The 16,489-nt window shown below is 48.4% G+C and overlaps 1 protein-coding gene across 3 annotated transcripts in view; it reads right to left on the bottom strand.

The window, feature by feature from the left end:
* Positions 1-13,838: 13,838 nt before the first annotated feature.
* Positions 13,839-16,489, bottom strand: part of LOC132207571 (uncharacterized) — a 369,490-nt gene continuing 366,839 nt past the window's right edge. For all 3 annotated transcript variants that reach the window (XM_059643523.1, XM_059643522.1, XM_059643524.1), the window contains one exon: positions 13,839-15,870. In XM_059643523.1, the coding sequence (XP_059499506.1) occupies positions 15,709-15,870 (162 nt within the window). In that variant the 3' untranslated portion in view covers positions 13,839-15,708. The remainder of the gene's footprint in view (positions 15,871-16,489) is intronic.

Genomic DNA, 16,489 nt, shown 5'->3' with positions numbered 1-16,489 from the left:
TTGTAAATACCCACACACACACACACACACACACACACACACATACACAGGGACACCCTGTAAATATTGACACACACACACAACCTGTGACACCCTGTAAATATTGACACACGACCTGGTAATCCCCTGTCAAGACCAACAGAGTTCCCGGGGACACACTGTAAATATTGACACATCTGTGTGACCCCCTGGAAATACTGACAAAGCCCCTGAAATCACCTGTAAAACTGACACACTCCGTGGGACCCCCTGTAAATATTGACACAGTCCCAGCAAATCCTGAAAATACTGACAGTCCCTGGGACCCTCTGCAAAGACTGACGCATTTCCCGGGGCCCCCTTTAAATACTGAAAAATTCCCGCGACCTACAGGGGTTCAGGGACTGCGTCAGTATTGACAGGGGCTCTTGGTGAGAGTGTCAGTATTTACAGGGTGTTCCGCGGAATTTGTAATTATTTACAGGTGCTCCCGGGAGTGTGTCAGTAGTTACAGGCGGTCCCATGGAGGGTCAGTATTTACAGGGCGTCTCAGGGATTGTGTCAGGATTGACAGGGAGACTTGGGGAGAGCGTCAGTCGTTACAGGGGTGCCCGTGGACTTTGTTTTTTCAGCGGGTGTTAGGGAGAGCTACAGTATTTCAAGGTGGTCCCAGGGAGTGTGCCAGTGTTTACAGGGATTCCAGGGGAGTGTGTCAGTATGCACCGAGCCCCTATAAATTCTGACACGCTCCGCAGGACTCCCTGTAAATACTGACATAGTACCTGAGAATCCCTGAAAATGCCACCACACTCCCAGGGACCCTCTGTAAACGCTGACACATTTCCCAGGGCCCGCATTATACACTGAAAAATTCCCTCGGCCTCCTCTGTATACTGACACACATCCCCGGACCCTTGTACGTATAGACACACTCTGCGCAACTAACCACAAATACTGGGATATCCCGTAAATACCGACACACACCTCACGACACACTGTAACTACTGTCACATTCCCTGGAATCCGCTGTAAATACTGAGAAACTCCCTGGGGCTGCATGTAAATACGGACACATTTCCCAAGGACCCCTCTAAACACGAACACATTCCCTGGGACTTCACCGAAACACTGACACATTCCACGGAACCCCCGTAAACACTGATAAACTCCCAGGACCCCCTGGAAATAATTACACATTCCCCATTCCCCCTGTAAATACCGATACACAGCCCGGAACTCCCGTAAACACTGACACACTCCACCCCCGGATACCGATACTCTCCCTGGGACACCCTGCAAATACTGATGCAATCACCGGGACCCCTGTAAATTCTGTCACACTCCTCGGGAAGCCCTCTAAATACTGACATATTCCCTCGACACCCTTTAAATACTGGCAAAGTCCCAGAGAACCCCTGAAAATACTGCCACACTCCCCAGGACCCTTTGTAAATACTGATATATTCCCCGGGACCAGCTGCAAATATTGACACATTCCCTGTCCCCGCTTTTAGTACTGAGAAACTCCCTGGGACTCCCTGTATATAATGACACATTTCCCAGGGTCCCCTCTAAACACTGACACATTCCCCAGGAGCTCCTCGAAATACGGACACACAGCCCCAGATCCCTGTACAGACAAACTCCCTGCGACCCACTGTAAGTCTTGACATACTCCCTGAGACCCCCTGGAAATACCGACACACCACCCCTCCCGGGACCCCCTGGAAATACCAAAACACTGTAGGGATTCTCTGATTCTATTCTATGATGCCCTTGTCCTGTGAATGAATAAATAAAGAAACCTGGTGAAGCCGCCAAACAGCATAGCCAGCAAGTGATAGACACAGCAAAGTGATCCCACCATCAATAGATCAAATCTGAGCTCTGCAGTCCTGCCACATCTCGTCATTTACTGTGGTGCACAATTAAACAACTGATTGGACGTGAAGACTCTACACATATCCCCATCCTCAATGATGGAAGAGCCCAGCACATCAGTGCAAAAGATAAGGCTGAAGTATTCATAGCAATCTTCAGCCAGAAGGGCCAAGTGGATGATTCATCTCGGGCTCCGCCAGCATCACAGATACCGGTCTTCAGGAAATTCAATTCACCCCACGTGATGTCAGGAAACACTTGCAGACACTGGATACTGCAAAGGTCACAGGCCCTGACAATATTCTGGCAATAATACTGAAGACTTGTGCTCCAGAACGTGCCGCTCCCCGTGCCAAGCTGTTGCAGTGCAGTTTCAACACTGGTATCTACCCGACAATGTGGAAAATTGCCCACGTATGTGCTGTATTTAAAACATAGGACAAATCCAACCTGGCCATATACTGCCCTATCAGGCTGTACTCAATCATCAGGAAAGTGATAGAAGGTGTCAGTGACATTGTTATCAGGCAGCACATGCTCAGCGACGGCCAGTTTGGGTTACGTCAGGGCAGCTCAGCTCCTGACCTCATTACAGCCTTGGTTCAAACATGGACAATACAGCTGCATTCCAGAGAGGAAGTGAGAGCTCCAGCCCTTTACAACAAGACAACATTTGACCAAGTGTGGCATCAAGAAGCCCGAGCAAAACTGGACTCAATGGGTATAAGGGGACAAATTCTCCACTTGCTGGAGTCATACCTGGCACGCAGAAAAATGAACGATCTTATTGGAGGTCAGATATCTTCACTCCAGGGGATCCCTGCAGGAGTTTCTCGTGGCAGTGTCCGATATAACCATCTTCAGCTGCTTCATCAATGAACTTGCGTTCATCATAAGGCCAGAAGTTGGGATGTTCCTGATGATTGCACAATGTTCAGCATCATTCATGATTCCTCAGATCCTAAAGCAGTCCTTGTCCAAATGCAACTAGATCTGGGCAATACCCAGGCTTGGTCAGACAAGTGGAAGTTACATTCACACCACAGAAATACCAGGCAATGACCGTCACCAACAAGAGACAACCACCCCTTGACAAACAATTTGTTACATTCACTGCATCCCACACTGTCACCGTCGTGGGGGTGAGCTTTGAACAAAAACTGAACCAGACTCACCACATAAACACAGTGACTACAAGAGCAGGTCAGAGGTGAGGAATGCTGCGGCGGCTAACCCACCTCCTGATTCCCCAGAACGTGTCCACTGTCTACAAGGCATAAGTCAGGACTGTGATGGAACGCTCCCCATTTTCCAGGATGGCTGCATCTGTAACAATATGCAAGAAGCTTGACTCCATCCAGGACAAAGCAGCCCAGTTGACTGACACGATATCGACAATCATCCACTCCCTCCACCACCAATGATGAGCGGCCTCAGCAGCACTGTGTATGATCCACAAGATGCACGGCAGAAATTCGCCAAAGCTCCTCATGCAGTCCCTTCCAAACCCATTAGAGCTTCCATCTCGAAGGACAAGGGCATCAAGTACACGGGAACACCTCCTTCAATCCCACTCCAAGCCACTCGTGATTCTGATTTAGAAATATATCCGGAATCCTTCACTGCGACTGTTCAAAAGATGGGAATTCCCTCCCTCATGGCACTGTGGGGGCAACCCACAACAGGCGAACTGCAGCGGTTCGAGGAGGCAGCTCACCACCAACATCTCCAGGGCAATTAGGGATGGGCAATAAATGCTGGACCAGTCAGTGACACACACATCCAACAAATAATTGAAGAAACAAACTCTTATTAATTACAGTGATTTTTCACAGTCTCACAGCCAGCCATGCCTCATATACACACATCTTAGTGACAATGTGGTGACCGTAACCAGACCCACAGTGAGCATGGGCTCATCCACACTCCTCCCAGTCACATTTCTGATTTGAAAAATACACCTTTTTCACAAGAAATCTCTTTGTATATGTGCAATGTCACAACTGCAGTTGCGTTCTGTCCAGCTGCATATCAAATAAACAAATAAAGCATTGGACTTTGGCTCCACCCAATGAACCAAAGACCTCTCTTAGACATACAACAAAAATATTTACATACATGTGAGACACGGGGAGGGTCCGATAACTGAATGGACCCTCATTTACCTTCAGCAGGAAAACCTCAGACAGTGGTCCTTCCCGACTGTGCCTCGGCAGCAGCAGCCCCATCGTCCCAGTTATGCCCCAAGCTTTTAGTGCATCCCAGTTATGCCTCGTGGACACACCACCTGGCTACTGACAGGGAGCCTGGCAGCATCTACACGCTTCCGCGTCATGATGCGGTGACTGTAAATGGTCTCACAGTGGCCCTGGCCTCATTCGCACAACTCACAGGAAGTCCTACTTGACTGTAAACGGTCTGACAATTGCCCTCACCTCACTGACACACCTCCAGTAATTATACAGGGACACAAAACAGTCTCACACCAAGCATGGCCTTATTTACACTCCTCCCAGAAACTAAACAGTGATTGTAAACAGTATCACAGTGGGCCTGGCCTCATCTCCATGCTTCCGACTTACTATACGGTGACTGTGAACAGTCTCACAGCAAGTCTGTCCTCATCCGTGCACCTCCCAATAACTTTTTGCTGAAGGTAAACATTGAGCCTGGCCTCATCCACACACTCCCTGTAACTATACGGTAACTGTAAAAGGTCTCACACTGAGCCGAGAGAGAGTATGCTGGAGTCTGCGATAACTAGGTGTGGGCTGGATGAACACAGCACGACAGGCAGCATCAGAGCAGCAGGAAAGCTGATGTTTCGGGTTTCACCCACAGCCACTTCCAGGGCAGTGTACTGTGGCACAGGCCAACAAGGTGTGCATAAACAATCTGACAGGATTCTCACCACCCGCCAATTTATGTTTTGTTGTTTGTTGGAAAGTTCTGATGATGACACATTGTACCAAATGACTTTGTCAGTCTGCTCTGGGAACTACACGACAGGATCCAGCCTCTCCTTTTCCCACAGGGTCTCGAGCATGCTGCGTGCTGACCACTACCTGATGGACTGGCGGTCAGACGTTTGTTTCTTTGCAAATTTCACAACAAAGGATATATGTTATAGAACGGTCCAACTACTTGGAGCTTTCCGTGGCAGAGAGGCCAGTCCCTTCGTTCGCAACACTGGGATCAGGTCGTACCTCAGTACCTAGTGACACTTGGTCTTTGCGTACTGAGAGTCTACACACAGCTTAATGCACAACAAGGTGGACATCAGGATGAGGGTGACATTGGGTACGTTCTTCCCCCACTTAGCCAGAGCTTAGTACATGGAGTTGTTGCAGACACGGTCTATCTTAGGCTTCCAGTAGGAATGGAAGATGGCTCGGATGAGGGAAACAGTGCAGTGTGGGTGATGGGCCAGAACTGTGCCATGCACAACAACAGAGAGAGTGCCTCACACCTGATGACCAGGATTTTACCCACAATGTGCACCTAGAACATAGAACATAGAACAGTACAGCACAGAACAGGCCCTTCAGCCCACAATGTTGTGCCGACCATTGATCCTCATGTATGCACCCTCAAATTTCTGTGACCAAATACATGTCCAGCAGTCTCTTAAATGACCCCAATGACCTTGCTTCCACAACTGCTGCTGGCAACGCATTCCATGCTCTCACAACTCTCTGCGTAAAGAACCTGCCTCTGACATCCCCTCTCTACTTTCCACCAACCAGCTTAAAACTATGACCCCTCGTGCTAGCCATTTCTGCCCTGGGAAATAGTCTCTGGCTATCAACTCTATCTATGCCTCTCATTATCTTGTATACCTCAATTAGGTCCCCTCTCCTCCTCCTTTTCTCCAATGAAAAGAGACCGAGCTCAGTCAACCTCTCTTCATAAGATAAGCCCTCCAGTCCAGGCAGCATCCTCGTAAACCTCCTCTGAACCCTTTCCAAAGCATCCACATCTTTCCTATAATAGGGCGCCCAGAACTGGACGCAGTATTCCAAGTGCGGTCTAACCAAAGTTTTATATAGCTGCAACAAGATCTCACGACTCTTCAACTCAATCCCCCTGTTAATGAAAGCCAAAACACCATATGCTTTCTTAACAACCCCCCTGTCCACTTGGGTGACCATTTTAAGGGATCTATGTATCTGCACACCAAGATCCCTCTGTTCCTCCATGCTGCCAAGAATCCTATCCTTAATCCTGTTCTCAGCTTTCAAATTCGACCTTCCAAAATGCATCACCTCGCATTTATCAAGGTTGAACTCCATCTGCCACCTCTCGGCCCATCTCTGCATCCTGTCAATGTCCTGCTGCAGCCTACAGCAGCCCTCTACACTGTCAACGACACCTCCGACCTTTGTGTCGTCTGCAAACTTGCTGACCCATCCTTCAATTCCCTCGTCCAAGTCATTAATAAAAATTACAAACAGTAGAGGCCCAAGGACAGAGCCCTGTGGAACTCCACTCACCACTGACTTCCAGGCAGGATATTTTCCTTCTACTACCACTCGCTGTCTTCTGTTGGCCAGCCAATTCTGTATCCAAGCAGCTAAGTTTCCCTGTATCCCATTCCTCCTGACCTTCTGAATGAGCCTACCATGGGGAACCTTATCAAATGCCTTACTGAAGTCCACATACACCACATCCACAGCTCGACCCTCATCAACCTTTCTAGTCACATCCTCAAAAAACTCGATAAGGTTTGTATGGCATGACCTACCCCTCACCTCCCAAGGCTTTCTGCACGCCCCAGGCTCTCTGAACTGTGTGCCCAGCACTTTTGGGTAATCTGCCCTGACGGTGAAGGGAATGAAGGATCATTCAGGCCAGATCCCAAAGAACATGGCCTCACTCTTGTCTCGATTGACCGTGGCTCCCGAGGCCAGTTTGAAAGGGTCACAGCTGCTCATGAACCTGCGCACTGACACTGGGGCTGAGCAGAGATTGGTGACATCGTTATCTTACAGGGACGCTTTGACCTGCAGGCCCGCTCTACCTGGAATAATCACACTTCTCAGGCTCACATCCTTACTGATGGACTCAGCAAAGGGCTCGATAGAGTGGGCAGCCCTGCCAGACCCTGGATCTGATGGGTAAGCTCTGTGATTCCCATACGCAGATTGAGACTGCGCGAATGATGTCGGTGTAGATCTGTCGGGCCCAATTGCAGATTCTCTCCCCAAAGCCCATTTTATAAAGCACATCCCACATGTTGGTATGCAATATCCTGCCAAAGGCCTTCTCTTGGTCCAGGCTGATGAGGCAGGTATCCACCCCTCTGTTCTGCCTGCTAGTGATCGTATCCCTAGGAGCGCGAGGCTCTCAGAGATCGTCCTGTCCGCTGCAGCACAGGTTTGGTCAGGGTCAATCACCAATCGCAGAGCAGACCTGACCCAGTTACACATGACTGAGACAGGATTTTGTAGGCTACATTCGCCAATTATCTTGGTCGCTGATTTCTAACTTCCTCCCTCACTCTCTTCCACTTGTAGGTCAGGGTGATGATACCATTCCTCATGGATTTGCGCATAGTACCTGACAGAAGCATACTGTCGTACAGCTCCAGCAGCCTGAAGGATGAGCAGAGCTCGATACGTTTGTCTCAATCTGACATCCTGACAACACCAAGCTCCAGCAGGCCCTGGCCACTCAACCCCCAAAGAGCTGAATACAACTCAGCTGGAAAGGCATCACCTCCCACAGTTTTATTCTTTTCTAAGGACTCGAAGGCCTTCCCCAGCTCATCCAGAGATAATGGTCAGTCCAGGCTCCCCTGCTTGGTGTTGTCAAAGACCCCCAGGATCGAGGACAGGAATGACTGGGAGTCACGGCACTGTCTGTGGGCATAGTGTCATAGGGACTGGCTTAAAAGGATTTGCTGAGCTTCAGGATGTCAGATTGAGACAAACTTATCGAGCTCTGTTCATCCTTCAGGCTACTGAGCACAAGGCTCTCCTTTAGCCTCTTCAAGAAGGAATGTGAACACATCTCATTCGGTCACATGCAGCTGTAAAGGACACTGATTAGGCCTCCATTGGAATACTGTTTCTAATTCCAGTCTCCCTGCTGTCGGAAAGATGTTGTGAAACCGGAAAGGATTCAGAAAAGATTTACAAGGATGGTGACTGGGTTGGAGGGTTAAAGCTAAAGGACGAGGCTGAACAGACTGGGGCTATTTTCCCTGGAGCATCAAAGGCTGAGGGATGACCTGATAGAGATTGGTAACCGCATGAGAGGCATGGATAGGGTTTATAGACATTGTCTTTTCCCTGGGGTGGGAGAGTCCATAACTGAAGGGCATAGGTTTAAAGTGACAGGGGAAAGATCTAAAAGGGATTTCAGGTACATTATTTTCATGCAGAGGGTGGTGCATGCGTGCAATGAGCTGCAAGAGAGGGGACGAGAAGCTGGTACAATTTCAACATTTAAAAGCCATCTGAATGGGAAAATGAATAGGAAGAGTTTAGAGGGATATGGGCCAAATCCTGGCAAATGGGACTACATTTATTTAGGATATCGAGTCAGCATGAACAAGTTGGACCAAACGGTCTGTTTAAGTGCTGTCTGTCTCTGACTGTTATGATCTCTTGCTGCACAGTGCAGACCCTGAACCGCAAGATTATCTTGGAGGCCTCCGAGGCAGAGAGTGGGGCTTGCTGCCTCGACACCTCCTGGGGCTCCTCGGCGACATTGACCCGATTGTCTGTAGTAAGAGTAGGTTTTGCACGGGTTTCTGGAGTTTGAACAGTTTTGCCCAACTCTCTCTCATCTTCTGAACACTTTTCAGGACAAAGAACTTCTTGATGTTCCCTTTGACTGCCTCCCACCAAGTGCAAAAAGGGTCTTCATCCTTCTCCAACCTGTGTGCTCTCTTTTGAGCTTCTTAATGATTTTTCTGGGGTCAACAGTTTCACATTCAGCTTCCATGTTCCCTTGCCAGCCCACTGGTCATCCTGTAGGTGACAGTCAGCCAGCAGGAGGCAGTAGTCAGAGAAGAACACCGGCTTGACTTCAATGGATATGATTGAGGACGTGTGGGCGCAAACAGGAAATCTGTCCAATGGGTGTATAGACACATCTGGCTATGACCAGGTGTTTCTACTCTGTGCTCAGTCTGCAGGGGTGCTGAAGATGTTATGCAGCTTGGCAACTTCAACCGTTTCCATCAGAAATCTGGACGTCGAGTCCAGTTCACTGTCATACCCTCCATATTGTTCATTCGTGCCGATGATGCAGCTGAAGTCTCTGGCCAGAGTGACTGGCCTGGACATGACCAGCAGCAGTGGAAGCAGGACGGCCAACCCCTCACTCTTTCCCAGTGGGGTCTCCATGTTAATTACTCCGGGAAGCGTTTCTATATGAGCCTGGCCTGATCTGCACATCTCCCAGAAACTATATGGTAACTGTAAACAGTCTTAAAGTGAGCCCGATTGATTCACCCTCCTATCAGTAACTTGCCAATGATTATTGCCTGTTTCACAATCAGTCTAGTCTGATCTTCTGTTCCTCTGAGTGAATCCTCTGTCCTCTTCCATTCAGCCCGTGCCTTTGAGAATACAGCCAGATTCCCCTTCAGGCTGCATTTCATTCTCCTCACTGTCTCGGTGCTGCCACATACATCACCTGTCTCTCCATTTCCGTCTGCAATAGTTCTGTGAAACCCATCCCCCTCCCCGCCCCACCTTCCAGCTGCAATGTTGGAACATCACCACATTGGGCATTGCCATTAGTGGTCCAGCTCATTCATATTTCTTCACAAAACAGAAACACAACTCATCAACAAGACTAAGTGGCAGGCAAATGAGATACATCATACATCTAAAAACAGTTTGTTCTTCAAAAGTGGAACTAACTTTAATTTGTATGCGTACAATAGAATCAGGAAGAATAATACATATATAGCATGCAACTCATTTCACTGAACACATTTGTGCAAATAAATGATATCTCTGCAGTTCAACCAATTCCAACAGCATAACATTAGAGACAGAGCATTTGGAAATGATACAGAAATTTCAGATACTAATGATTTAAAGAGGAGCACAGATCGGGGAAACTGAACATGGTGTACACACAAAAATCCATTTCGCAATTGCAATGCCTCATTCAGGCAATTACATCTCTCTCCCTCAGTCTCAAATGGTCATCTTCCCATTCGATTTTCTTCTACTCTCTGGGCCACCCCCAATTAGCAGTTCCCTTCTCTCCCCAGTTTAGCGTCATGCCTTCCTTTACACTAGTATGTAATGGTACCTTTCTAGTACATGTTTGATTTTCGATGAACACACCGCACTGGTTTGTGACCAGGTCGGCCAGTTGAACCTCTCAGAATGAGAGTTGACTGATTGCTCCATATGAACAGCCCAAATCAGGGAGCCCTGGCTGACAGATAAGAAGTGTGAGGGTCAGAGACGCTGACACCCTGGCAACTATCTCTGAATGAGGCAGTGCTAAAGTTGAAGACAGATCATTTGTAAATAAAAGTTGAATTGAAGATCGACACTGGCCTCTGTATTTCAAATACTCATTTAAATTACATTTCCAGCACTGGGTTTGAATATTATTGTTATCCTTTTGTTATCAAACATCTCTGTGTGCAGTGATCAGCAGGGTTATAACATGGAGGTGTCGGAACAGGATTGTTTAGATTCCCTACAGTGTGGAAACAGGCCCTTTGGCCCCACAAGTGCACACCAAACCTTGGAGCATCCCATCCAGACCCACGCCCCTGAACACTATGGGCAATTTAGCATGGCCAATCCACCTAGCGTGCACATCTTTGGACTGTGGGACGAGACTGAAACACCTGGAGGAAACCCACGCAGACACAGGGACAAGGTGCAAATTCCACACAGACAGTTGCCTGAGGCTGGAATTGAACCTGGGTCCCCAGTGCTGTGAGGCTGCAGTGCTAACCGCTGAGCCACCGTGTCGCCCCATATCGTGTTGCTTTTGCACAAACTTTGATGAAGAGGAAAATGCCACTGATAATGGGAACTGCAGATGCTGGAGAATCCAAGATAACAAAGTGCGGAGCTGGATGAACACAGCAGGCCAAGCAGCATCTCAGGAGCACAAAAGCTGACATTTCGGGCCTGGACCCTTCATCAGAGACGGGGATGGGAGAGGGAACTGGAATAAATAGGGAGAGGGGGGGATGCGGACCGAAGATGGAGAGAAAACAAGATAGGTAGAGAGGAGAGTACAGGTGAGTAGGTAGGGAGGGGATAGTTCAGTCCAGGGAAGATGGACAGGTCAAGGAGGCAGGATGAGGTGGTAGGTAGGAAATGGAGGTGTGGCTTGAGGTGGGAGGAAGGGATGGGTGAGAGGAACAACAGGTTAAGGAGGCGGAGACAGGCTGGGCTGGTTTTGGGAAGCAGTCGGGGGAAGGGAACGGCTGGGCTGGTGTCGGGGGAAGGGAACGGCTGGGCTGGTTTTGTGATGCAGTCGCGGGAGGGGAAGAACTGGGCTGGTTTTGGGATGCAGTTGGGGAGGGGGAGTTTTTGAAGCTTGTGAAGTCCACATTGATACCATTGGGTTGCAGGGTTCCAAAGCGGATTATGAGTTGCTGTTCTTGCAACCTTCGGGTGGCATTATTGTGGCACTGCAGGAGGCCCATGATGGACATGTCGTCCAAGGAATGGGAGGGGGAGTTAAAATGGTTCGCGACTGGGAGGTGCAGTTGTTTGTTGCGAACCGAGTGGAGGTGTTCTGCAAAGCGGTCCCCAAGCCTCTGCTTGGTTTCCTCAATGTTGAGCGGGTCAGGAGTGAGGGGGCAGGTCACTGTGTCGGGGCCAGGACTGCAGGGGCAAGTCACTGTGAGCGGGTCAGCACGGAGGGGGCAGGTTGCTGTGAGGGGGTCAGCACGGAGGGGACAGGTTGCTGTGAGGGGGTCAGGACAGAGGGGGGAGGTCGCTGTGAGTGGGTCAAGACTGAGGTGGCAAGTCGCTGTGAGGGGCTGAGGACTGAGGGGGCAAGTCGCTGTGAGCGGGTAAGGATGGAGAGGGCAAGTCCTTGTGATTGGGACAGGACTGAAGGGGCGAGTCGCTGAGAGGGGGTCAGGACTGCAGGGGCAAGTCGCAATGAGCGGGTCAGGACTGCAGGGGTAATTCGCTGTGAGTGGGTCAGGTCTGCAGAGAGAAGTCGCTGTGAGCAGGTCAGGACTGCAGGGGCGAGTCACTGTGAGCGGGTCAGGACTGCAGGCGCTAGTCGGTGTGAGCGGGTCAGGACTGCAGGCGCTAGTCGGTGTGAGCGGGTCACGACTGTAGGGGCAGGTCGCTGCGAGTGGGTCAGAACGGAGGGGACAATTCGCTGTCAGCGGGTCAGGACGGATGGGGAAAGTCGCTGTGAGCGGGGCAGGACGGAGGGGGCAAGTTGCTGAGAGCGGGTCAGGACTGGAGGGGGCAATTCGTTGTGAGCATTTCACTGAGGCACTGTATCCCATTTCCATCTGTCAGTGCATCCCATTTGTCTCAGTCACTGCATCCCTATTTCCCTCCGACACTGCATCCCTATTTCACTCAGTCACTGCATCCCATTTCACTCAGTCACTGCATCCCATTTCACTCAGTCACTGCATCCCATTTCACTCAGTCACTGCATCCATGCTGCATGGTATATGCTATGTATAAATGTGGCATAAAATCCTGACTTGTATGTTCATTTCCTCTTGTAATAAAATGTGGCATCATTAGCATCCTTAATCACTTGCATTTAATCGGAAAGCCTGGTACAAACACCAGATAACATGACAGTCCGAACAGAACGCATTTTCCAATGCTTTAAACATATAGTCATGTGTGTCTCAGTGAATAAAAATCCTCCTCATTTTACCGCAATTAAATCTCATAATAAAGGGAGTATGTCTGAAAGTCGTCTCATCCGAAGGAAACCAGACTTGCTCCAGGAAAGCTGCGAAATATATCAAGAAAAATAGAGATGAAATGATTCTAGAAATTTCTGCAACACAAAGATCAAAGGAAACAATAGTTTGATGAACACACTGTTAAGTGTTGCACTTACACATCACATTTTGGAAAACAAACCACACTGATTTTCTACTTTATAAAAAAAAAAATTGTTCCAAGTCTTCATTACGCAGCACTGCAGTGAACTGAAAATGTGTAGAATTTTAACATGCATAGAAAGTATGTGCACAAGTCAAAGCAAACAAAAAAAAGCCACTTCTGTCCTAAAAAGACAATATTATATGACAAAAAGGCAGGGAAGTTTGAGAACACAGCATCATGCTTCCTGCAGAGATAGAGTTTTGCCTGCGTCATAGGGCCGATCAGGGATGGCATAGGGAACTTGTGTGTGGAGCCTGAGGAGGTAGGGGAAGCCCTAAATGAGTTTTTTGCTTCTGTCTTTACGAAAGAAACCAACTTTGTAGTGAATGAAACCTTTGAAGAGCAGGTGTGCATGCTGGAATGGATAGAGATAGACGAAGCTGATGTGCTGAAAATTTTGTCAAACATTAAGATTGACAAGTCGCCAGGCCCGGATCAGATTTGTCCTCGGCTGCTTTGGGAAGCGAGAAATGCAATTGCTTCGCCACTTGCGAAGATCTTTGCATCCTCGCTCTCCACTGGAGTCGTACCTGAGGACTGGAGAGAGGCAAATGTAATTCGTCTCTTCAAGAAAGGAAATAGGGAAATCCCCGGCAATTATAGACCGGTAAGTCTCACGTCTGTCGTCTGCAAGTTGTTAGAAAGGATTCTGAGGGATAAGATTTATGACCATCTGGAAGAGCATGGCTTGATCAAATACAGTCAACACGGCTTTGTGAGGGGTAGGTCATGCCTTACAAACCTTATCGAGGTTTTGAGGATGTGACTAGAAAAGTTGATGAGGGTCGAGCTGTGGATGTGGTGTATATGGACTTCAGTAAGGCATTTGATAAGGTTCCCCATGGAAGGCTCATTCAGAAGGTCAGGAGGAATGGGATACAGGGGAACTTAGCTGCTTGGATACAGAATTGGCTGGCCAACAGAAGACAGCGAGTGGTAGTAGAAGGAAAAGATTCTGCCTGGAAGTCAGTGGTGAGTGGAGTTCCACAGGGCTCTGTCCTTGGGCCTCTACTGTTTGTAATTTTTATTAATGACTTGGACGAGGGAATTGAAGGATGGGTCAGCAAGTTTGCAGACGACACAAAGGTCGGAGGTGTCGTTGACAGTGTAGAGGGCTGCTGTAGGCTGCAGCGGGACATTGACAGGATGCAGAGATGGGCTGAGAGGTGGCAGATGGAGTTCAACCTTGATAAATGCGAGGTGATGCATTTTGGAAGGTCGAATTTGAAAGCTGAGTACAGGATTAAGGATAGGATTCTTGGCAGCGTGGGGGAACAGAGGGATCTTGGTGTGCAGATACATAGATCCCTTAAAATGGCCCCCCAAGTGGACAGGGTTGTTAAGAAAGCATATGGTGTTTTGGCTTTCACTAACAGGGGGATTGAGTTGAAGAGTCGTGAGATCTTGTTGCAGCTATATAAAACTTTGGTTAGACCGCACTTGGAATACTGCGTCCAGTTCTGGGCGCCCTATTATAGGAAAGATGTGGATGCTTTGGAGAGGGTTCAGAGGTGGTTTACCAGGATGCTGCCTGGACTGGAGGGCTTATCTTATGAAGAGAGGTTGACTGAGCTCGGTCTCTTTTCATTGGAGAAAAGGAGGAGGAGAGGGGACCTAATTGAGATATACAAGATAATGAGAGGCATAGATAGAGTTGATAGCCAGAGACTATTTCCCAGGGCAGAAATGGCTAGCACGAGGGGTCATAGTTTTAAGCTGGTTGGTGGAAAGTAGAGAGGGGATGTCAGAGGCAGGTTCTTTACGCAGAGAGTTGTGAGAGCATGGAATGCGTTGCCAGCAGCAGTTGTGGAAGCAAGGTCATTGGGGTCATTTAAGAGACTGCTGGACATGTAAATGGTCACAGAAATTTGAGGGTGCATACATGAGGATCAATGGTCGGCACAACATTGTGGGCTGATGGGCCTTTTCTGTGCTGTACTGTTCTATGTTCTATGTTCTAACTGTGGGCACTGTAAATCAGCAACAAAAGCAGAAGTTGCTGGAAAAGCTCAGCAGGTCTGGCAGCATCAGTGAAGAGTGAGATCTGAGGAAGGGTCACAGGACGCGAAACATTAACTCTGACATTGTCTATGTCATAGTGAGTTATGTCTATTGCTTCAGCAAAATCCAACCAACTCTGAATGAAAATCAATGCTTAAGAAATATCCAAAACATCCGCTGTCCCCGTTGTGGCTTCCTCCACATTGGGGAAACGATGCAGAGGCTTGGGGACCACTTTTCAGAACACCTACGCTCAGTTTGCAATAAACAACTGCACCTCCCAGTCACGAACCATTTCAACTCCCCCTCCCATTCCTGAGAGGACATGTCCAACCTGGACCTCCTGCAGTGCCATAATGACGCCACCCGAAGGTTGCAGGAACAGCAACTCATATTCTGCTTGGGAACCCTGCAGCCCAATGCTATCAGTGTGGATTTCACAAGCTTCCAAATCTCCTGTCCTCCCACTGCATCCCAAAACCAGCCCAGCTCGTCCCTGCCTCCCTAACCTATTCTTCCTCTCACCCATCCCCCCTCCCACCTCATGCCGCACCCCTATTTCCCCTCATCCCGCTCCCTTGACCTGTCCGGCCTCCCCAGACTGACCTATCCCCTCCCTGCCTCCCTACCCATACTCTCCTCTCCACCTATCTTCTCCTCCATCCATCTTCCATCCGCCTCCCCCTCTCTCCCTATTTATTCCAGAACCCGCACCCCCTCCCCATTTTCTGAAGAAGGTTCTCGGCCCGAAACGTCAGCTTTTGTGCTCCTGAGATGCTGCTTGGCCTGCTGTCTTCATCCAGTTCCACACGGTGTTATCTCGCGTTCTCCAGCATCTGCAGTTCCCATTATCTCTCCAAAACAAAGGCTGCTGTCTTTCAAAACCCAATCTCAGATTTTGCAGATAGTCCTTACCCTGAAAAAATACCAAATATGTATAAACAGGAAAACTGGAGGTGAAACCATTCAAAAAATTTTCATTGGCACAACAAATGTTCCAACTGTAAAAGCAGGTTAAGCACCTGTATATAAGGAAACTTTAAACAGACACTTACAGCCAACAAATGTGAGAAATTTCCATTTCTTGCTGGATTACCAATTTTGCTGTTGGGAAAATAGGCCTCGGCTTAGCAATGTAAATTCAAACAAGACAGCCCCCTCTCAGAACTCAACACTCAGTCGTAGAGTTCTGTTTTCACAGGTTGGCGTATAATAGCATCAAGCACAATACACCAAATCTTCTTTGGTACCTTTTCCTTCCATAAAACTGCTTTTAGTAGATGCACACAGAAATCATTTCATACACGTTGAACAGTTGGTAAGTTCAAGAGGCCAGTTCCAGCACTTCGACTTGCATCTGCTTCATCATCAAAACAGAACAAAATAAAGACCCACTCTTTGTAAGTCACATTTTCCATTTTTAGTGACGAGGTGAAGTGCGAGAACTGCTCACTTGATGTTAAAATCTCCTAAATATGTACCTATATATTTCAATTCTGTGAAATATGTGGAATGAGTTCGAGAGAAGGATTAAT

This window comes from Stegostoma tigrinum, unplaced genomic scaffold (genome assembly GCF_030684315.1).
Source record: "Stegostoma tigrinum isolate sSteTig4 unplaced genomic scaffold, sSteTig4.hap1 scaffold_102, whole genome shotgun sequence".
In the NCBI taxonomy this organism is placed as follows: Eukaryota; Metazoa; Chordata; class Chondrichthyes; order Orectolobiformes; family Stegostomatidae; genus Stegostoma; species Stegostoma tigrinum.
Note: the sequence above shows the minus strand (reverse complement) of the source record. Positions and strands in the feature narration are given on the sequence as shown.